This window comes from Oncorhynchus keta, chromosome 14 (genome assembly GCF_023373465.1).
Source record: "Oncorhynchus keta strain PuntledgeMale-10-30-2019 chromosome 14, Oket_V2, whole genome shotgun sequence".
Taxonomy (NCBI): domain Eukaryota; kingdom Metazoa; phylum Chordata; class Actinopteri; order Salmoniformes; family Salmonidae; genus Oncorhynchus; species Oncorhynchus keta.
Genome location: NC_068434.1, coordinates 37413983 through 37437429, shown reverse-complemented (window position 1 = coordinate 37437429; position 23447 = coordinate 37413983). Strand labels below are relative to the sequence as shown.

Sequence of the window (23447 nt, the reverse complement as noted above, 5' to 3'; positions counted from 1 at the left end):
CCCTATCCGTCTACCCCAATATTTACTGGTTGTGATTGGTGATGATAATTTGTGCAGATGTTTAAGCTGTTCTCTCCAGTGACAGACTATTAATATGCAGGCTAGGCTCCTTGACCTTTTCTTGCTGGCTATGCCTGTCACCTCTCATTTGACCACAGCTCTGAGAAATGACTAGAGGTAAGGCACAGAGGCTCACTTGGTGCATAATGAATCACACACAGGGAACATCTCACTGGGCACAAAGTGGTTGAATCAACGTTGTTTCCACGTCATTTTAATGACATTGCGTTGAACCAACTTGGAATAGACGTTGAATTGTCCGTGCCCAAAGGGATGTTTGCCTTGTCTTTTTGACATATCCTTTAGCTGGGACAGAGTGACAGTTATTGGGCTGCTCCTTTGCCTTAGTGAGCGCCGGGCGCGCGGGGAAACTAAATGCTTGTTCTACTTGATGAAGTTTAGCTAGCTGTGTATATCATAACAGTAACAGTCACAAACACTCATTCATTGTTGCAGCTTAAATATTATCAGAAGGACAATGTTTCATTAATAGGCCTTCTGGAATTTCAACTCCAAATATGGCAAGTAAATTAATAACTTAATGGTTCATATAATGAAAATAGCATCCCAGCTGACACATTTGGTTCCATGGAAGTTGATGGAACGTACATTTTTGGTTTCCCATTGGTTCTGGGAACGAAGCGTTAAGTGTCCTGAATGGTAAAACTTAATGTACTGAACAGAACATTTCACCTGTTCTGGGAACGTTTTTAGGTTGCAGGGAGATTCTGAGAACATTTTGCTATGGTTCCCTGAAAGTTTTCCTGGGAGATTCTATTAATGTTCTTAGAACATGTTTCAATAACACTTTTAATAACACTGTTAGCTTAGTTTGGGTTAACTGTTTTGAACTCCAAGCACAGATAGGACACATGGAAATTCCTTTGCTTAGTCATTAATCATGCAAAATTGGTGAGATTCTATTCTCTATCCATGGAAGTAGTCCACACAGGATGGAGCTACATCCATTTAAAACTCCTATTAGGGTGTTGATTTTAGTCTATTCAAACAGACTCCATTTTAAAGGAAACAAGCACTCATTAACATGAGTTGTGGCCAGTTAGTGCGCGCGGCCAACACACCTGAACACACTTAACAAGATAGAAGATCGAGAAAGTTTGGTTAACGATGAGAACAGAATGTGTATGTTTCTAAATAACTTTTTTTTGCTAGCTGGGCATCCTGCACCATTCCCAGAATCTTGTGTTTTGTTTGTATGCAAAAATAACCGTAGGACAACCACACTCTCACCAAGCTCTAGGAAACATATGGTTCTCAGAACGTTATGTGCTAGCTGGGATCTGTTGAGCTGAAGCGAAATTGAGTGCAGTTCATAACGTGACATGAGAGCTGAATCCAAATACAAGTGGATTGCAGTTGATCATCAAGACAAGAAATATGACCAATCTCTCCTCTCTCTTTCTCTCTCTCTCTGTCAGTGGTATAGGCTATATAAGTTATGTAATATATGATGGAACCCGCTGCCAATTGGCCTTAATCAACATGGCTACACACTGGCCTTTGATCTCTGGTGACCACACAGGACATATTTGGCAATAGGCATAGTCTAGAAGTCATTCATCAAAATAAACCACTTGATATACATGTATGCAGATGAAAATGTGTAAGCCTTTAGACTGATCAAATAAAACCAATGCATGTGAGAAAAATCTATCAGACACAGCAGAAGGCCTCTCACAATCTGACCATTTCACCCTGAAATCCTTTGGCTCCCTGTATGGTGAAATATGTATTCATTCCATATTCACAGTATGATGGATAGTTATTTATTCTTTGCTGTTTTGCATCGTCGATCCCTTTAAAACATAGTCCATGGTCCGTAATTCTCCAGTGCCACGGATGCAATCCACATTTCTATTTGTTTGCTGGGCACCAGAGGGGATCCTATAACGTTTCTCCCCCCAGCAGAACAGCCATGCAATTATTGCGCTTTTTGTCGGGTTTCGTAATCTTTTAGCTGCATCAGTGGTGCCGCAGTTTTCACACAGTTCACAAGCCATTCTAGTAAACTTAAACATAGACAAACAGAAAAAAAGCCCAGGGAAAAACTTCAACTCAGGGTGTAAAGGTCAGGTCACAGTCGTCTATCGCTACGGCCCAGAGTTTTTCGTGGTCAGATCACATGACCCGGGAAAAACATTTGGTTTTAGTCATTGGTTGTCTGTTAGTGTCATATTGTAGTCAAAGGTTGCTTAAAGGCGCAATCAGCAGTTGCTACATACATGTTTGGACTTATAAATGAATGATATGTACCCATTCTTGAAGAATATAACTTAGAATATAAATGACACATGAGCTTTGTTCAACTGTCGTACCCCATCAGAACCCAAATATAAACTTGTTTTACCCCAATGTTTGTAAACAAACACTATGTAGCCTCAACACATGGTTCAAACTATAATGTTTATAACTATGAACTATAAGGTTTATATCATGGTTGGTCAATCCTTGCATAGCTCCATAGCTCTGCCTATGAATTTGAGAGTGATTACATTTCCCCAGGCGCATCCCTTAGCTTTTTATCAAACCAGGGGTGCGGAGGCAACTTTGTACATGTTTCTACTGATGATTGCCACTTTAATGTTATAGGCAGACCAGCTTTACCCATTCTGACAAAATGTACTGAACACACCTCCAATGACAGCACCTCCTCTATCCAACTGAGACCTACAGATTAGACCAGGTGTTCTTTCAGAGGTTGATTTATGTACAGAGCAGGCGTCAGCTCCAGGCGTCAGATCCATTATGAAGCTTTGCTCGCCCTTATTATTCTCTCTCTTCCATAGAAGGTAGAGCACTCAGCAACCTGGGGGGAGAACCTCAAACACTCACCAATCCTCCAAAAACATTATGTGGGCTCAGACAGTCGGGCCATTTGTGGAACTGCTTGTTTACCCCACAGACTTTATTTACAGGTAAGATAGCGACACGGAACGAAAGCCAGGCTCATCCCTTGGAGTAGAGTGAAGGGAGAGGGAGAGAATGTTTTTACAGTGCAGAAATAATAAAGTCATCTGTGTTGTGCTGCGTCGCTCTAGTTCTACTTCTACATAACTCATGATGCTGAGCTCTGTTGTGTTCTTCTTGGGGCAATTCATTACCCCATTTTTATTCAGACAAACAATGCTAATTGATTGTTGTATACCAGATTCACACAACACTTTCTGCAAACTATGCATTTGTGGTGAAGCCAATACTATTTTCTGTTGTTTTCCAACAGAACTGATTCTCTTTTTCTTGTCTCTCCAGTGGAGCTGAAGTTCAACTTGGACCAGTATGTGAACAAGCGTTACCCAGGCCTGGTAAAGATCGTCCGCAACAGTAAGAGGGAGGGCCTGATTCGAGCCAGGATACACGGCTGGAACGCTGCAACAGCCCCGGTCGTAGGCTTCTTTGATGCCCATGTAGAGTTCAACACTGCCTGGTAAGAACTGTGCTTCATCTTCATACACTCTTCATTCTCCTTTTCCCTCTTGGGGTTCATGTTAGAGTGCAACGGCTGTAGTCCTACATAATCATCAATGAAATATGCGGGTCGCTCCTTAAGCATTTTGATTAAGCGTCAGCTAAACAGTGCTTACGCTACGAGGAATTCTTACCGAGGCAGCACATTCAGGGAATATGACCTTCATTTTGAAAGAGTTAGAACAGTTAATAAGCTTTTCCTCATCACTCCTGAACTGTGACTAATGGCCAATAGAAAATACATGTTGGGTTTCAACGATGTACTGTATGTACTGTGCTGTCCTGTAAGTCACTGACGTTTTAATAGAGAACAGCTCAAATGTTGTGTTTGTCACACTGTTCCCACCCTCCTCAGGCCTTAGACTTTAGTCTTATAAGCATGATGGGGGTCTCAACCCAATGTCTGGCTGACGGTCATGGTTACCACCAAACATGTCACTCGAGCGCATTGTAATTGGCACCTAATTTGAGCCTGTCATCCTGTCAGGCTTTTTAAGACTGAGTGTGTGGTGTGTTCCTGGGGAAGCTAGGGGGAAGCTGTGGGGAAGCTGGGTGAGGGCTGGAACCGAAGGTTTGGGTAATAAATTGTTTCTCTGCCTACCTGGTTGTAGCTCAGGTACTTCACCTAACAAGATACTGCCATTGTTTCATAACTCAAACATCAGACATAACAGGAAGAGAAGACAGATGACAAATATTTGCTAAATATATTTACTTATCACTTCAATAAAATTGTGGTTAAATATCTTATTCAATAGTATTGGATGGCATCATTTGTTATGAGTAAACGACTATGTGATTCCTACACACATTTGACTATAACAAATCAACATACAGCATTAAAGGTAAAAAGGCTCAAGGCCCTCTGAGTTTAGTCTAGTCCTCTGGAGGAGAATCTCATGTACCTTGATCCTGGACCAGGAGGGCTTTTAGTCGACTGTGATCTGATCCGCTATACATTCATCACCGCCGACCTTTCAACTTCAGGGCGGAGGAGAATCTCATGTACCTTGATCCTGGACCAGGAGGGCTTTTAGTCGACTGTGATCTGATCCGCTATACATTCATCACCGCCGACCTTTCAACTTCTGGGCGGAGGAGAATCTCATGTACCTTTATCCTGGACCAGGAGGGCTTTTAGTGGGAACTTAATGGCCACACCAAACCCAGCTGTCTCTGCCAGCCGGCTACATGGGGGAGTCGGTTGGTTGGTTTCATCAGGACTTGGAGTGAGTGATGATAATTGATTCCCTGGTGGTTCCCTCATCTGTTTCCCCATCTGCTCCTGAAAAAAAATGGATGTGCTTCTCCATCCCCTCACCACCCTTTCACCTCCACAGGAACCACCCTCCTTGTTTCTGATGTTCACTCTCTTGTTTTACATGCAGGGATCAGTCTGAATTTCTTTTGATTTAGTTAACCTGCTGCCTTCGCGACTCACACACACACACTTCACGTTTCACTTTTTTTTATAGTGTGGCTTCTTTGTTTGGTACAGCAGCCGTTCATTTGTTTTACTACATGAGTCTACATTATATTTGTACATCAGCTTATGAAATGTACAACTGTGCCCTTGGAATCGACTTATTCTCTCAAAGAAGCCATAGAATGTAGAAAAAAAGAATGATATAGACGAGATGAAAAAACATCAGGCACTACACCACTCTAGGAAATATGTTTTGGTTAATCCTTGGCATCCGACCGCAAGGCGCTAAAGAGGATACGGCTCCTTGCCATCCAGGAACTCTATACCAGGCGGTGTCAGAGGAAGGACCTAAACATTGTCAAAGACTCCAGGCATAAACTGTTCTCTCTGCTACCGCAATGCAAGCCATACCGATGCACTAATTCTGGAACCAACAGGACCCTGAACAGCTTCTACCCCCAAGCCATAGCATTGTTGTTAGTTAAATAGTTAACCAAATAGCCACCCGGACTATCTGCATTGACCTTTTGCACTAACTACTGTTTATTATCTATCCTGTTGCCTAGTCACTTTATTCCTACCTATATGTACATATCTACTTCAATTACCTCGCACATCGACTCGGTATTGATACCCCGTGTATATAGCCAAGTTATCGTTACTCATTGTGTATTCATTATTACTTTTATTATTACATGTCAATACTTTCCTATTATTTCTCTATTTTCTTTCTCTCTACATTGTTGGGAAAGGTCCGTAAGTAAGCAAATCACTTTTAGTCTATACCTGTTTACGAAGCATGTGACAAATAGAATTTGATTGAAATTGATTTGTGTTGCATACAGCACATTTTTGTCCCTTCAACTGTGAGTGTGCTTCTGTGTTTGCACAGAGCCGAGTATATAGATTTCAGTGTGAATAGCAAAAAATATGACACGTGTTGAATGTACAGTATGTGGCGTATTGTGCTGCAAGCCCTTATTCAAATACTAGAAGAAACCTTAGATGTGTCCATTCGCTGCAATCACAAGCCCCTCTATTCATCATCATATGAATATGCATTATGGCACATACATAAGTGATAAGTGAGATGGATTGTTCCCCTGCTTTTTGTCATGAGGCATAGTGAATAACCTTGTTAGAGCTAGTAATGCATGCAGGCATCCAGTTTTCTGAGCCAAGTGAATGTGCTGGCACTCTGAAGCCAAGAAACTGTCCAGTTGATATTGTTTACCCTTAGCATAGAATTGATTATACACATACGGAATTCTACGACAGTTTGATGTAATTGCATCATAAAATGTACTTTGACACTTTCAATTCCCTTGAACCCATGTTGGTTTATTAAGTATGAATAGTTTGCGTTTGAATAGTTTTCATTGTTGGAATGGATGGAACAAATTTACATTCATTTTGACATTTTCCTCGATGGGTAGATGTTATATCATTGCATTGCATTATTGCTGTTATCCAAAGCAACAACAGTACAACTATACATCCAATGCTGAGAAACTAGGGTCATCCATTCCGAGGCTAACCTCCATTTTTCTGTAAATACAATTAATGTGGTGGAAATACGACAGGGTTGTAATGAGCATCCGTGCCTCTTGAACTCTGAACTCCCACAGGGGGAGCAGCCTCAGATAAATGTATATTTATTTGTTTTTTGAATTCTGCACTATTTCAATCAGGTTATTAATGATTCATTATTAGTCCATGCGAGCGGTGTGTGTGTATGGGGGAAGATTAAAGGCTGTGCCTGTTGATGTAGTCTGCATGGCTGTAATGAAATGCACAGGTCACAACCCCACGCTTTGATGGTGCTGTGATGCTTCTACACCTTGTGATCCCACTGTATCCCAGGATTCAGATTGAGGTCAGAGAATGGAGAATAGGAAAAATTAGAGACCGTTCCAACCACTTCCAAGGAACTCTCAATTGGTCTGTGCTTTGCATTCGTTGTTCAGAAAATTGAAATATATTTGAACAGGATTCAATGAGGTGCTTTTCTTGGATACATTTGTGAACTAAACACTTGATTTCCAAAAAAAGTTTAAAAAAAAGGGTAGATAAGATCTCATAGACCTTATACTGAGTAGTTCATCTTTTCATTGTGCAAAACAGTTTAAAAATCGGACATATTTTGACACTTGTGGTCTCTTCTCAAAGCTTGTATCTCTTTTAGTGGATATAATGAGCTCAGTCTGCTTGCTGTGCAAGTGTGCTAAAAGTATTATTTTTCATTTAACAGTACTGAGCTCTAGAAACCCTGTGGCCTTTTTTTCACAGCTAAATTGAAACATGTCTTACCTTTCTGGTGTTGGTTCAGTGTTTATCCGTGTTGAAAGGAGGAAGATGGCGTAACGCTTACACAGTGAGTGCTTCACAAACCACACACTAGGCGGGCATCCAAAAATACAGAATAGACAGAGATTTATCCTGCTAATACTACAGTATTATCAGCTTTTATCCCCAAGCATATATACCTACCAGGTCAACTGAAAATGATCAAAGTAATATCAAGACATAAAAGCTAAAGGTAGATAGTATTGCAAGCTCCTAACCTCTATAATGATATTGCCAAAACCTTATTCAGTGGACCTGACACTAACTTTAAATTCAGTGTGAATAATGATCCCTACAGATGTAGAATCTTAATTTGAGACAGTTTGCTACAGCAGGAAAATACTGTAGTGCTGCAGCAACAGGAAATGTGAATTATTATGTGTATTATAATTCATGCAAATTTTTATAGGGGTTGATACATTTTTTCGTAACGGAAAATCAAGTCTGAAATTTCAAAGTGGAAATTACAAACTTCAAAAGCATTTTTAAACCTCAAATACATGAAAGGTTTTTTAATTTCCTGCATTGGAGTTCTCCTGCAACAGGGTGATCAATTTAAAATCCTACATCTGTACATTTCATTCAGCCATTTTTACAGGAGTAGTATCGCCTAATATGAATATTTTTGCTACAGATTCATGCATTATCTATCCAAAACAGCCCTGAAGACAACTGTGTGACTGGGTAGTCCAATATCTGTGCACAGTGTGCAGTCTTAATGTGCTAGAACATGGCTGGAGGCGATGAAAGGCTTCTCACATGCAGACACCACACACACACACACACACACACACACACACACACACACACACACACACACACACACACACACACACACACACACGCTCGCACACACAAACAAATGTGCATGCACACACATGCTCACATCTACTGCGCTCATAAAAGCTACAGTAGGTCACAATGAAATCCCCTCGACTTTCTACATGGGCAGCTCACGTGTTCTGGTGCATTAACCTGTAAACGAATGAAACAGATCCTGTTTTAGGCACTTAGCGCCTGCAGTTCTGTGGCTGCATGGTTGTGAATGAAGCTAGATTCCATTATGTGATAAATCTGTGTTTGAGAAACTTTCCAATATTCAAGATGTGTCACACAGGAATTCCATTAATCTGGAAGAATGGAGTCGTAATCTCAGAGGCCTGCGTTCTGGGCTCTGTGCAGAGGACAAAGGTAGGACAGATAGGGAGAGAAGCCATCCTCAGAAGATGGCATGTAGACTTAAGTACACACAGATTGAAATCAGGGCATTTCTATCCTGCCATATGATGCTGCTCAACCCCAGGCAGGCGTGTTTGCTTAGGTCAGGAAAATAAGTGTTGATCGCAATATTAGACATCTTCCGTTGGTTTTGAGTGGGTTAAAAAACACGCAGGGCTGTTTATTTTTTTTTGCATGTAGACATCAAGTAAACAACTCATAATGTTCCATTTGTCCAAAATGTCTGTACATGTATATGTTGAAAAAGGCTTGAGACCAGACCAGGTAGTAATAAAATGAGAGAAGCTCCAGAAAAACAATGAGACCTATTGAGACAATATATTTGAACAAGATTACATGAGTCATCACTGTGGGGAAAAACACTACTTGAATATGAAACCAAATTGAATCTGGACCGATGTGGGTGAATAACCGTCACGGAGATGGTGCAAATGAAATGATAGGAGAAGAAGAGGGGGGGGAATGAAAAACCTCATCAGTCATACCTGATCCCTCATTGTTTCTGAGGTACCTGGTGAGGTAGCTAGTGTTGAGCACGCTGCTAGCTGGCGCTGGGCTGCTACTGTACTGTCGAGGGACAGGTGAAGATGAATGACTGATGGAGTGTACTGGATAGGGGTTATGAGTTCTCAAGGTTAGAGAATGCATATAGGATCCACCAAAAGCAAGATCTCAGCATGTGGTAGATATACTCTATTCATCCTTGCCTATCCATGTTAGGCACTTGGCAATATGACGCTTCCAGAAGGTTGTTGAGGGAAGTAAAACTTAAGCCTACTCATTCTAAGTAGAATTAACTCCATACAATATTTATTTGCTGGCTGAGAAATAACATATTGGCAATAGATATCTCAAAACTAACCTGGGGATTAGGGCTACACAAACATCCTAGTGTTTAATGAATCTAAATGCAGTCGTTTTCAATTCAAGTGTTCAGTGACAATAAGTTAGCGTTGCAATATTTTTTAGCCCCTTTCAATTATTATGTTTTATTACTTCATCGTTCAAGTTTGACTGTTCAAAGCATAGTCGGTAAATTATGTTTGTCAGAAAATGTAGCTCATCAACACATTTCTTTACCTGGACACTGACCAACTATCCAACAGCAGATGGGGAAGTCAACCTCTCTCCCACGCATACTTTATCCTTTCCATTACACCTTAAAGTAAGTAGAGGCCCAGGTCTCTCATATGCCAATCTTTCCGAATGAGATGGGAAGGTTTTTACAATCATGCCGCTCTTATTAAATGATTGCTTTTACTTAGTAGTGCATCTGTCAGTCATTTTTACCGGAAACCCACTTATAGCTCCATTTGGATCCATTCCCCTGCACTCTGTCCACTACCCTGATGTGATAAAGAATACTTCTGCTTTTGGAAGATAAATGGGTTTGGTTTTTAAAGAAATAGAGAGAAAGGGGAGGGAGAGAGAGAGAAGGGGATAGAGAGAGAGTTTAAGAAAATATGGTGAGAGCGATAGAGGATGAGAATGGAGGGAGATGAGGGAGAGGGTATTCTAAAGAGTTACGGTAATTATGGATCATAATTGCAGCCTGTCAGATTGAACATTGTGCGAAATGCAGCTTCTAGGTATGAGTAGTTGCTCTGAAGCTGTACTGAAGCAGAACTAACATTAGACAGATGATCAAAGTACATGTATAGCCAGGGCTAACAGTATGGCAAATGAAGAGACCCTTGGCAGAGACCCTTATTCCCCTTCCATCTACCCAAAGATATCAGCTTGCATGCCATAGGCCAAGTGAGTAGGAAATGAAGGGAACAAACACACACACTCTGTAGCCAGCCACTTCAATGACTCGGGGACAACAACACCAAGGGTGCTGCACACAGTTTGATGTACTCTGACACCGAACGTGGCAAGCAAAACACCCTAGAGTAAGCCACTGTTGAAGACTTTGGCAGGCTTTTGGAAAAAGGCTTTTATTGAGAATCCCTGGCAACCCTGTAGAGGAGAAATAAAGATTTTGAGGGAGCCAACACTGCTTTTTTTTATTGCTGGCCATATGTATTACATTTATTTCTCTGCAGTGTTTTAAAGGGATGTTGATGGATGATTTTTATTTATTTCACCTTTATTTAACCAGGTAGGCTAGTTGAGAACAAGTTCTCATTTACAACTGCAATCTGGCCAAGATCAAGCATAGCAGTGTGAACAGACAACAACACAGAGTTACACATGGAGTAAACCATAAACAAGTCAATAACACATTTGAAAAAGAAAAAAAAAGAGTCTATATACATTGTGTGCAAAAGGCATGAGGAGGTAGGCGAATAATCACAATTTTGCAGATTAACACTGGAGTGATAAATGATCAGATGGTCATGTGCAGGTAGAGATACTGGTTTGCAAAAGAGCAGAAAAGTAAATAAATAAAAACAGTATGGGGATGAGGTAGGTAAATTGGGTGGGCTATTTACCGATGGACTATGTACAGCTGCAGCGATAGCAGATGTTTAAAGTTGGTGAGGGAGATAAAAGTCTCCAACTTCAGTGATTTTTGCAATTCATTCCAGTCACAGGCAGCAGAGAACTGGAAGGAAAGGCGGCCAAATGAGGTGTTGGCTTTAGGGATGATCAGTGAGATACACCTGCTGGAGCGCGTGCTACGGGTGGGTGTTGCCATCGTGACCAGTGAACTGAGATAAGGCGGAGCTTTACCGAGCATGGACTTGTAGATGACCTGGAGCCAGTGGGTCTGGCGACGAATATGTAGCGAGGGCCAGCTGACTAGAGCATACAGGTCGCGGTGGTGGGTGGTATAAGGTGCTTTAGTAACAAAACGGATGGCACTGTGATAAACTGCATCCAGTTTGCTGAGTAGAGTATTGGAAGCTATTTTGTAGATGACATCGCCAAAGTCGAGGATCGGTAGGATAGTCAGTTATACTAGGGTAAGTTTGGCGGCGTGAGTGAGTGAATGTTTGATGGTTGTGACAGTGTCACAGTACAATAGCACAACCCTGATGTCTCTCTTCTCTTATCAAAGGGCGGAGCCTATCCTGACCAGAGTGAAGGAGGACCATACCCGGATCATCCTCCCAGCTATCGACAACATCAAGTTCAACACGTTCGAGGTGCAGCAGTACGCCAACGCGGCCCACGGCTACAACTGGGGCCTGTGGTGCATGTACATTATCCCCCCTCAGGAGTGGCTGGACAAGGGCGACGAGACAGCCCCCATCAGGTAACACACCTCACCATAGTTGAGCACCCCCTCCATTTTGATGAGGAAACCTTGATATTGGGTCATTAGTGTAATTTCATACAGTGAGCGCTGTATATGACTTTAGTCTACAGTGTGGTGCTGTATTGTATGGAATAAATGTTGTCACTGTAATCATAGAGTTGGTGATTATTACAGTAAATATTCACCTCGGAGCCTCAGGTAAATCATGTTTTATGTATTTTTTATATGTTCAGCATTATTATTATTATGTCATATTTCTTAAATTACACAGAAATAGTCTTATTTCTCCGGACATGTGTTTGGCTGGGGCAAGGTCATAGCAATACACACAAATCAGGTCATAAAATAGTTGTAATTAATTATTCATATAGCCCCTAATGCTGTGTCTGAAGACTGGAGGTGACTGCTGAGCCATGTGCTATGGGCCATTTGTCTTCTGGTTGAGACATTAAAGCCTCATTTAGCTTATTATTCTAATTTAACACAATGTCAGAAGCCAACCAACAGAGACAGAAGAGACAATATGAGACTTCTCCTCTGAGGAACATTTCAATCAGACTGTTCTGACATCATGGCTATGCTACTTTGCTGATCACTGTTTGAATTACAACCGAACCATGCTTTGCCAGTTAGAGACAGAAATGTTAAGCACTGGAAGTAATGTCAAGCAGGGCTCTGTTAAGTGGTGTTACTGTTGCCCCTGAGACAGATTAAACGGACATACAGGAGAACACGCATGAAAAACTCAACTTTAAATATTGTAAGATGATTCCTTTTCATATGGACTACAGTAAAACAATAGTTTCTGTTGTAAGACATCAGTTGTAAGATAACAGCAGTGGAATGACTGCAAACATTGCAGGTGCTATTTGCAGTCCTGTTATTGACACTCCACACCTCAAGAGGCAGGTGGAGTGTGTTGGCTGTGTTGATCCCTATTGGAGATCATTCCTGTTTCCTACATCTCTCTGCCCATCAACAATAATGTAGTGTAGGCCTATGGCTATTCAGAGCTGAGGTGTTTGGGCATCCAAAAATATATCCACAACAGTGCCTTCAGAAAGTATTCATACCCATTGACTTATTCCAAATGTTGTTGTGTTGCAGCCTGAATTCAAAATGAATTAAATTGTTGTTTCTTCTCAGCCATTTACTCACAATACCCCACAATGACAAAGTGAAAAAATGTTTTTATAAATGTTTGCAAATGTATCAAATTAAATACAGAAATATAATTTACATGCAGTAAGTATTCACACCCCTGAGTCATTACAGCTGTGAGTTTTTCTGGGTACGTCTCTAAGAGCTTTGTGTACAGCTGGATTGTGCAATATTTGCACATGATTCTTTTTTAAGCTCTGTCAAGTTGGTTTTGATCATTGCTAGACAGCCCATTTTAAGTGTTGCCATGGATTTTTCAATCCAATTTAGGTAAAAACTGTAACAAGGCCAATCAAAATATTTAAAGTCACCTTGGAAAGCAACTCCAGTGTATATTTGGCCTTGTGTTTTAAGTTATTGTCCTGCTGAAAGGTGAATTTGTCTCCTAGTGTCTGTTGGAAAGCAGACTGAACCAGTTTTTCCTCTAGGATTTTGCCTGTGCTCAACTCTATTCCACATCTTTTTATCCTAAAAAAAAACTCCTTAGTCCTTGCCGATGACAAGCATACCCATAACATGATGCTGCCACCACCCATGCATGAAAATATGAAGATTGGTACTCAGTGATGTGATGTTTAGGATTTGCCCCAAACATAATGCTTTGTATTCAGGACATAAGATTCATTTCTTTGCCACATTGTTTGCAGTTTTACTTTAGTGCCTTGTTGCAAACAGGATACATGTTTTGGAATATTTGTATTCTGTACTGGCATTTCACTATGTAATTTAGGTTAGTATTGTGGAGTTACTACATTGTTGTTGATCAATCCTCAGTTTTCTCCTACCAAGGTCAACTTCTTCAGGATCGGTGTCTTCCGTCCACGGGATGGTTGAGCTAACGTAGGCTAACGAGGTTGTACATAACAAGAACATTTCCCATGTCTGTAACTGTTTTAAAGTCACCATTGGTGAAATTCCTGAGCGAATTCCTTCCTCTCTGTCAACTGAGTTAGGAAGGATGCCTGTATCTTTGTAGTGACTGGGTATATTGATACCCCATCCAAAGTGTAATGAATAACTTTATCATGCTCAAAGGGATATTAAATGTCTGCTTTTTTTTTTTTTTTACCCATGTACCAATAGGTGCCCTTATTTGTGAGGCATTGGAAAACCTCCCTGGGCTTTGTGGTTGAATCTGTGTTTGACATTCACTGCTTGACTGAGAGAGCTTACAGATAATTGCATGTGTGGGGTACAGAGATGAGGTAGTCATTCAAAAAATCATGATAAACACTATTATTGGACACAGTGAGTCCGTGCAACTTATTATGACTATGGATATTTTTTACTCCAGAAATGATTTATGCTTGCCATAACGAAGGGGTTGTATACTTACTAACTCAAGACATTTCAGCTTTTCATGTTTTATTAATTAGTTACACGTTCTTAAAACATAATCCCTTTTTGACATTGGGGTATTGTGTGTAGGCCAGTAACAATACATCTCAATGTAATCCATTTTAAATTCAGGCTGTAACACAACAAAATGTGGAAAAGGTAAAGGGGTGTGAATACTTTCTGAAGACACTGTAATAGAAAAAACGTCGCTTTTATAAACTTTGACTGACTGAAAAACATCATAAAATAAGAAAAGGAGGTGAAAAACCAGACCGAGGATGAGTGTGTAAGCAGTTTGCCCACTGGAAAAGGGAGATTTTTGCAAGATATCTATAGAGCAGTGATTGTGCAGATGTTGGTTTGTGTGTGTGTGTGTGTGTGTGTGTACGTGTGTGTTTGTGTCTCTCTTCCTTACCCCGCATAATAATTTCATAGAGCACACTCCATGCAGATTATTTTGGGAAGACAAAACTACTGCAATTATCGTCTAAACACGACTATATGCAAACAAATATAAACATGCACAGCATCCTTGATATCCCTAAACAACCTCCTTTTGAATATTAACAGTGTCAATTAATCATTATAGCGTTCCCTCTTCATCCTCCCTCTCTAATAACCTCCTCCCGATAACATACAGTAGGGCCAGCCGTACAGAACTGCACTCTTCACTGTGCATGTTAATGTATGGTGGACTAGGCTCCATGATGCAGTAGACTACAGCTACCCACTGATCAGATTGAAAATAAGCTTTTTGACTCCATTTGTCAGCGCACATCATGGACTGCTATATTTTTTATATTACATTTTTATGAAGTCTATGTCATCGAGCACTAAATGCATTGGCTAAAGCCAGTAAAAGCAAGCCTAGGGTGACAGTGGCCCGGAAATAAAAACAACTTTAGAGACCTAGAGAGAGCAGGCTGGAGTGGAGCGGACAGTGGCCCATCCATCAGGCCAGCACAGGTGGCTCTCTCATGGAGGTTTGTGTGTGTGTCTGACCGTCTATATTTACTAGAGGACCTTGTCCCCATCATAGCTTCCCTCTCATACATCCCTAAAGCAATGTTCCTTGTTTTTTCCCGCTGACCACTAGGCTACCTGCCACCCCTCTTCCTTGAGCTTTATAGACCCAGTTCTATTGTATTATGGAGATGTCTCTGGAAGCTGGTCCTCTTGATGTTTTAACACTTATGGAAAAATGCATATCGAAAGATATATCAAACGCTGAGCCTGTGGTATTTTCACAGAAGGTCTGGGTGCACTTGTACCCCACATGTAGATGTACAATTAAGAGAGGAGAATGGTGTTCTCCGATTTGTAAAATGCATTGTTACTCAGGGGTATTCCCAGGTTAATCATGCATAGATTTTTGTGTTAAATGAAATGACATCAAGTAAATAGTGTATCGGCCTGCAGTGTAGCCCAGGGTGCAAACAGCCTGGTGTGCAGTGATTATTAACATTACTATGAATCCTGTTTTATTTTAGTAAAGTGTCTACTCAACAGAGTGCACTGTGGGTGTCACTGAGGCTGATCAAGACAGACAGGGGAATGAACACTGTTTTTAAAAGCCTCTCTCCACCTGTCTTTTCATCTAGGACACCAGCTATGATCGGCTGCTCCTTTGTGGTGGACAGAGAATACTTTGGCCAGATCGGCCTCCTCGATCCTGGCATGGAGGTCTATGGAGGCGAGAACATTGAGCTTGGCATGCGCGTGAGTACAACACTGATTCATTCTGCCGATTGAATACATCCACATTCTTTTGATAGGCTCAAATGGACACATTTATTTTTGAGAAGTTACAACATGAAGGTACAAAATCATAATCACACAAAAAAGGAGTTAGAAGTGTCATTGGAAGTTGAGGTTGTTAATAAGCCTATTCAGCTAAAGCGAGTGGGATTGGAAAAGAAAGACTAGTGTGCTGGAACATAATACCAGTAATTACAAATCCAATATTAGGTACAGCGCCGGCTCACTTGGAAAGTCCTATTGAAATGATTTATTGTGTTTATATTCCCTTCTTTGGAATGGCTCACGATTAAGTTTCCTTATGTTTTGTAGAATACGGGTAGTAGCTTAAGATACAATACCCAAAGGCGTCAACTGAGAGGCGTCAACTGAGAGATGTTAGAAATGTTTCTCAGATGGGAGGGAAAATCCTTAATGCAAATATTTCAGTCAACCCTATGGCTTTAAAGCCCTATACTGAAAATGTAAATCTCTTTGCAGCTGCTTTGAGTTGAATTTAACGCTTCATGTGAGCAGAGGCTTGGTTGAAGAATTGGTCGCGTTTAAATTCAGAAAATGTTTCTCCTCAGCCAAGTGGAACCACTCTGAATCTAAACTCACTCTGGGCTTATTGGAATGAGACGTGCTTGAAAAAGTATCCTTCATTAATGTCATCACATCCAGTTTAAAATCTTCAGATTGCTTGAACGGTGCTTCAGAAGGGTTTCTGCAGTCTTTGAAAATTCACTTCAGAGGCGAGGGGATAGATCTTGGTTAGTTTATTGATAACTCAACCCCTCTGAGGAACCTGGACTGAATATTATAGTAGGTGATGACCGTCTCAAAGTCCCCATCATTCTAAATGGACTAGCATGACATATCCTCATTAATAGAAAGGTTTTCCCGCTGAATAGTAAGAGACATTCAGACAACAAGTAAATGTTTGTTTCAGGTTTGTTACCAGTGAACAGTCACATTCTTCATTGAGCCTAATAGTAACTTCAATGTTCAGTATGCCACCCCCGAATTTCAGTCTTCAAGGTTAAACTCTGTTTTGTTATTCACCGGACCTGCCGTTATGCAGCAAACCTTGCCACTGAGTGGTCGGTTCATAAGGTAGGAGATTGATTCAGATACGGCCACTAAATAGAGTGTTATAAGAAACCCACTGGAGTGTGTTTTTTTTATACTGATGTACTCCACTTTGTCATTCTGCTCCATTGAATGACTTGCATCAGGTCTGACATGTGCACAATACTTACATAAAGTGATTGCACTCTCCTTGGTTCCATGCAATAATAACACCAATGTCACAAATGTCATAACATAAGTCTCTCTTTGTCTTTCACCATAATGCCTATGCAAATACTAGTACCTTTTCTTCTCTAGTTCTGTCTTTGTGAGGAAAATGAAACAAATATACCTGTATAAGAATGGTTGAATAACAAATCAACTTTGATTCACCACCATAAATACTGTATTGTACAGCCTCTAATGGAATGGAGATTGGCTTCTCTGTTGCATGGAGCAATTATGTCTCTGAGGCCATCTCATTGATTGATAGCGCGCGAGAGAAGATGCTGGGTTCACAGGCCACAGTGCTCTTCTGTGTGGTAGAGGAGATCTTGGGGTAAGCAGTAGCTGAATAAAACAGTCATTGGAGGGAATCAAGATCAGAAGTGTATGATCTTATTGGAATTTTTCAATGTACGTTATCAGTGGCGGTCAGTGATGTTTAAGATGAGGGAGGACAATTTTGATGAGCTTGGCCTTATTTCTATTACAGAATATTGGATGACTGTCATTCATATTCCATTCACCCAGTTCAATGTAACATCGATAGGTTTAGGCTACGACATGACACTATAATTTTCCATATTGCCCATCATGAGGTTGCTACAACCTAGCCTATGAATGAAAGTTTACAATGTATACAGAACCAAAATATATACAGTACCAGTCAAAAGTTTGGACACCAGTGAAGAGGAGTGGGACAACATTCCACAATCAACAGCCTGATCAACTCTCTGCGAAGGAGATGTGTCTTGCTGCATTAGGTCCAGATACTGACAGTTTTTTAAATATTTTTTTATCTATGTGACCAACAGAGGCATATCTGTATTCTCAGTCATGTGAAATCAATAGATTATGGCCTAATGAATTTATTTTAATTGACTGAGTTCCTTATATGAACTGTAACTCAGTAAAATCTTTGAAATTATTGCATGTTGCGTTATATTTTTGTTCAGTATAGATGCACAGGTCAAGAGAAATGTGAGTAATCAAGGGATAACATTCATTTAATAACACGCAACACCTGTTGAATATGACGGGTGTCAGTAAATTGTTGCCAGCCGCAGTTACAGTCAACGCACTAGATAACATGAAAGCAGCCTAACCAGCTCTGCTAGGGCGAATAAAATGGTCAGAGTGAGGTATTCTCTCATTTGTGTTCTCTCATTAGCAAGCTAGCCAACTTCAGTCAGTTAGCTTGGGTGCTGCTGTTGTGAGGTCAGAACGCTAACTCGCATCAAACCTACTCTTTGGCCAGAGCGTCCAGTGTGTGTTTTAAAACGCCCCGGGAGCAAAACGCTCTGAATTTTATGAACGCCCAAGAACGCACTGAGCAGACTCTGGCATTCCAGAGTGAATTTACAAACACAGCCAAGGCGACACACAGCGACACATTCAATACCGCCTTGCACACTCTTGCCTGCCTGTGGGGGGAGTAGCCCATACAGGAGTGGAGGATGGGACTGACTGATGGACTGGCGAGCACAGGTGTAGAGGACAGAGGCCCAGGTGGTAGGTAGCACGTACAAGAGTGGAAGCCAGGGGACTGACTGATGCAGCTGTGGACTGGATGCTGGTAGAGGGGGTGGGAATAGGACGAAAGGTGCCAAGAGGCAGGGCTGTCTCCAGCACTGGAACTGTCAGGTCCTGAAATTCAACAAAGCCCTCATCCTCCCCTTGGACATCAGTGTATTTGCCTGGAACAGTGTAAGGAACCATAATCTTTCCAAGCATATCCTCCCTGAGGGTGTTGGCAGTGTGACGAAGGATGACACTGTAGGAGTGTGGCTCCTTCCTGTCACTTGTAGCTGCAACAGCATGGTCCTGATTCCACCGTGCCAATCCATTAACCAGGTACGTCTGATAGAAGGTATCACTGGCTAGTGTACCTGAAATATAAATTCACAAGGTTGGTACATTCGAATACAACCACCAGTTCCAACAGAGACAACAGTAATTGTACATTAAAAGTGAATTGTTTTGATTGTGTTTTTCCCTGGGAGGAATCGGTTCCGGTTAAGATGGAAGCATTCTAGTGATGTGGAACTTCTGGCACATCTGTATGTGGGCAGGGGAAGTCCTCCCTTGATGCTGATGCCAGTCTGGATATATAACTGGGCACCCTCTGGGTCTTGCAGGCAGGCTACATGCTTGATCTGTGTCCTCCAGATGTCCTCCATCCTGCAGGAGTTGATCAGAGGCACACCCAAGGAGTCACGCCCCTTCTCACCATCAGCCATTGATGAGCTCAGTGATCAGAGCCTGGGTCTCCTCTGTGCCACGTGTGGTTCTTCGGCAGTGCAGGGCCAGCTCACTCCGAGTGATGTTACGCATGACATCAGCATCTAATGGACCCATGAGCTTTGCCTCCAGCTCTTTTCGTTTTGCATCCTTCAGTGCTTTTAGGTCATCCTGGTCGTACTGGAAAATGCACTGGCTGAGACAATTCATGAACGTTGCATACAGCTGGTGGGAGTTAGTGTTGCAACCAACTGCAATGCGCCTCATGAAGTGCCACATGTCCAGCTTTATCTTCAGCTGTGGCCAGGCAGCGAACATCTTCTGAATGTGGCTTGCTCCGCAACAGTCCCTGTTCACATACAGGATGGAAGGTGTTGTGATTCCAGCATCCGCATACTTTTTGATGAGGCCATCGACCATAGGGCCCAGTCCTTTTGCCCTCACTCGCTGTGAGCACGGACATGAGGACTTGTCCATGCTCATTTCCCACATTAGTGGCCCACACAGCAGTTTTGGCACTGTGGCTTGCCAACTTCTTTACTACCTTCTTGGTTGAGTCGATCTTGAGGACCGTGGGAGGTAATGCTGGCCTTGACCTCATCCAGTTGGGGCAGGACATCCTGGGTGTATACCTGCATTAGCCAGCGGTACTTGGGCCACCTTCTTTTGTATATGGCTGCTGCTGTTCCCTAGACCTCGCTGTCTAATCAGATGAACTACCTTGATGTCACAGACAGGTTTAGCTGTCAAAATGCAGGGAAACTGGATGCTGTGGCCTATGTCCAGCTGGGAAAGGATGCTGTGGTTCCAACTGATGACCTTCCTACTGCACTTGGGACATTGAAGTTATTCTGCTGCCAGATAGTAAAATCTGTCCACATCCACAACCTAACCTGCCTGATCTTCTGGTGGAGTCCTGATGAGGTCAGCTCCCCTTAACAGCCAGAATGTGGGCAATACAGCTTCACCTGCCAGAGCTTCCTGGGTATCCAGAGCAGCAGAGGATGGACAAAGTACCTCCATCACCGGTGCTGAGCTGCAGATGAGGGGTGGTGGAGGGGCGTCCCACCACATTTTGACAACCCTGGAAAAGTCCATCTCTGGAATCCTATTCCCCGACCACCTGAACAATGCCTTGGACACCCACATATGGTCCACATCAGGCAAAGTGCGTTGCCAATCCTTGGGAAGGCATATTAAGTCGCACTCTGAAATCAATAGACAACATCTCAACACAATAAATAATGTATTGATGATAAATTCCCCAAGGACAGGTCCTCATATCACATGAGACATACTGTGTAGGCCTGATACATTTTAAATGATGCAAGTCATCACTATAAATACACCACACAAACATGTAGAATGAGACTTAAAGAGGCTGAGCAGTGAGTACTATATGTAATAACTTCATACTTGTAACTCCATTGGTCGTGGCACGTCTGACTCCTGTGACTCAAGCTGCTCTGCTGCCATAAGGAGCTCACCATCATCAGGCTCAGAGGCTGGAAGGGCTGAAAAGTAGAACTATTCAATAAATTAGATCAACAGATTAAACATTGTTTTACTTATCTATTATCTCCATAAACTAAAATATAACATTATTAAATAATTTATATTAACATAATATAGAGCTTACTAGGCTGAACCTTCCGAGGAGACATGAGCTTCCTTATTGTGCTGTCGAGATTCTGGGAGGGGCGTAATTGTCCAACCAGTAATGACCTGAGTGAGGATGTTGAGGACCTCTGGGAACCAGTGGTCATCTGGTCTTTGAATGGATTGGTGGTGGACTTAATCCTGACAGCCTCCCGGCCCTCGTGGAAGAGCTCCATGTATTCCTTGAAAGCCATCTTATTAGCAGCATGGCTTTTGAAATCACTCCTCACTGGCTGAGAGGCAGATTCTTTCTGCATCGATGCCACCAAATACCCAGCCCAGCCCTGCACATTTTCAACCACCCACTTGAAATATATATATATATATAAGACTGCTCCTTATAAAGGCCAAGCTGTATCTCATGCTGACCCAGCAAATGTGCCCTGCTTGTTGGGTTGCCACATCTGAGCAGTACAGCCCTCCTGGCTGATTCCACCACATTGCCTGGAGACACAGCCTGGCTCCACACTCTTTTAGTAGTTTATGTCCTGTAAATCCTAGAATCCTTACTGTCTGTTAAGACAAGGCTTCCATTTGCCAGTTTTCTGAACCCGGGCTCCATGTCTGCTGTGAAAATAAAGGGGAAAGTTTGTATTTAATAAGCAGAAATGATATACATTTTAATCACAGTGAGCAGACTGAGTTAATTGATGGAATAATAAAATGAAGTATGTAATCTTTAGCTACTTGCTAAAGGACATTTCTACCACAAAAACACCAGCATAAGCAAGAGCATAGGATATCGCTCGTGCTTTTTGATTCATAATTGACATGACCCTAGCCGATTTGATATGAAGACAGTGTTTGCCCTATAGCTATGTCTAGTCCAATTAGCTAAATTAATTAAAAGAGAAAAAGGAGAGGTTTGATGATGCTGAGTTTAGTGACAAAACACAACTATTAGTTATAAAATCACACTTTGTTTAGATAGCTAGCTACGGTAAAAAGCAAATAATAACTCCAGTTTGCAAATAGTGGGGTTAACAGACTATTTTGATGGTCAGAGTCATCGGACGTTAAAAGCTAGCTAATGTTACTTTACTTCGATAACCTGTGTCAGTGTCAATACACCAGTTTACTAACGCATTAGAACGCGTTACTGTAGCTACACTGTAAATCTTGTTCAACGTGCTAACATATTACTGTGGCCTAATACACTGATCTTACATGCTAGATATTCCGATCGATGATGATGATGAATAAAAACAGCCGACAACAATAAAATTGTAGCTAACGTTACTTCAGAAAAGAAAGATAACTCGACAAAATTACCTGAGAGGAAATGTATTTTTCCATGGTTCTCTTCTAGCGTTTAAATATCCCGTCATAGCTTACGTTACTTCAGAAAATAAATAACTCCCGAACTAAATTTCCTGAGAAGAAACGTATTGTGACGACCCTGGGGTTACAGTATTTTTCCATTGTCCTCTACTAGAGTTTAAAGGTCCCGCCATAGCTATAACCTCATCGGTTAATTATTGGTTACCACTTGGTTGCACTGGTGTCTCGGATTGGTTGGCGAGTGCAATTCTTGGTTGCCGACGGAGATATGATTGGTTGTCGCAACCAGAAATGTCCTTGACTCACGGTTGTGCGCTAAGCGTATCTAGGGTGTACTCGTTAGTCCAACAGTTCCAAACGTGAGTTTCTTTGAGACAAATTCCGGTATGTTTATCCCCGTTTCTTTTGCAACCATTTAAGAAACGTTTTTAAACAGAATCGGCGGAATGAATTCACCCTTTGAACCCACTAAAACAATGCACTTTCATAGCAGTCACCTACAAAAAGCGGGAAAAATGTGTTTGTTGTGTAATTCCTTCTCCTCCTGTCACTGTTTCCCTCCCCTTGTGGATTTCAGTGCACAACACATCAGCTGTCTGTGACTGAGAAGAAAAAAAACTTTCCAAGCCAACAGCTACACGGTTGTCACCATATAAACTAATGACATAAGTAACGTCATGGTCAACATAGCTACTCGGTGGCAATATATTAATAAAACCAAAAATTGACATTGACTTGACTTGAAAGATTTCCAGTGTTGGATAGCCATAGCCAGCAGGGTTGGGGAGTAATGGTTTACATGTAATTCGTTAAAAAAAAATTAATCCCTAACATGTAACTAACTTGTTACCAGCAAAATATTGTAATCAGATTATAGATACTTTTGAAAAAGTAGATGATTACTTCGAGGATACCTTTTTTTAATTCAGAAAGTTTGTCGTTTCAACTATGGATTTAAACAGCTGCATATTA

General features: G+C 41.5%; 1 protein-coding gene across 2 annotated transcripts in view; it reads left to right on the top strand.

The window, feature by feature from the left end:
• Positions 1–23447, top strand: part of LOC118393367 (polypeptide N-acetylgalactosaminyltransferase 9) — a 91179-nt gene that overhangs the window by 24341 nt on the left and 43391 nt on the right. Inside the window, exons 1-4 of one of the 2 annotated variants that reach the window (XM_035785988.2) lie at positions 2873–2996; positions 3331–3505; positions 11565–11762; positions 15866–15983. In XM_035785988.2, the coding sequence (XP_035641881.2) occupies positions 11704–11762; positions 15866–15983 (177 nt within the window). In that variant the 5' untranslated portion in view covers positions 2873–2996; positions 3331–3505; positions 11565–11703. Of the gene's footprint in view, positions 1–2872; positions 2997–3330; positions 3506–11564; positions 11763–15865; positions 15984–23447 lie in introns of those variants that run through there. The other variant, XM_035785985.2, reaches the window with a different exon arrangement.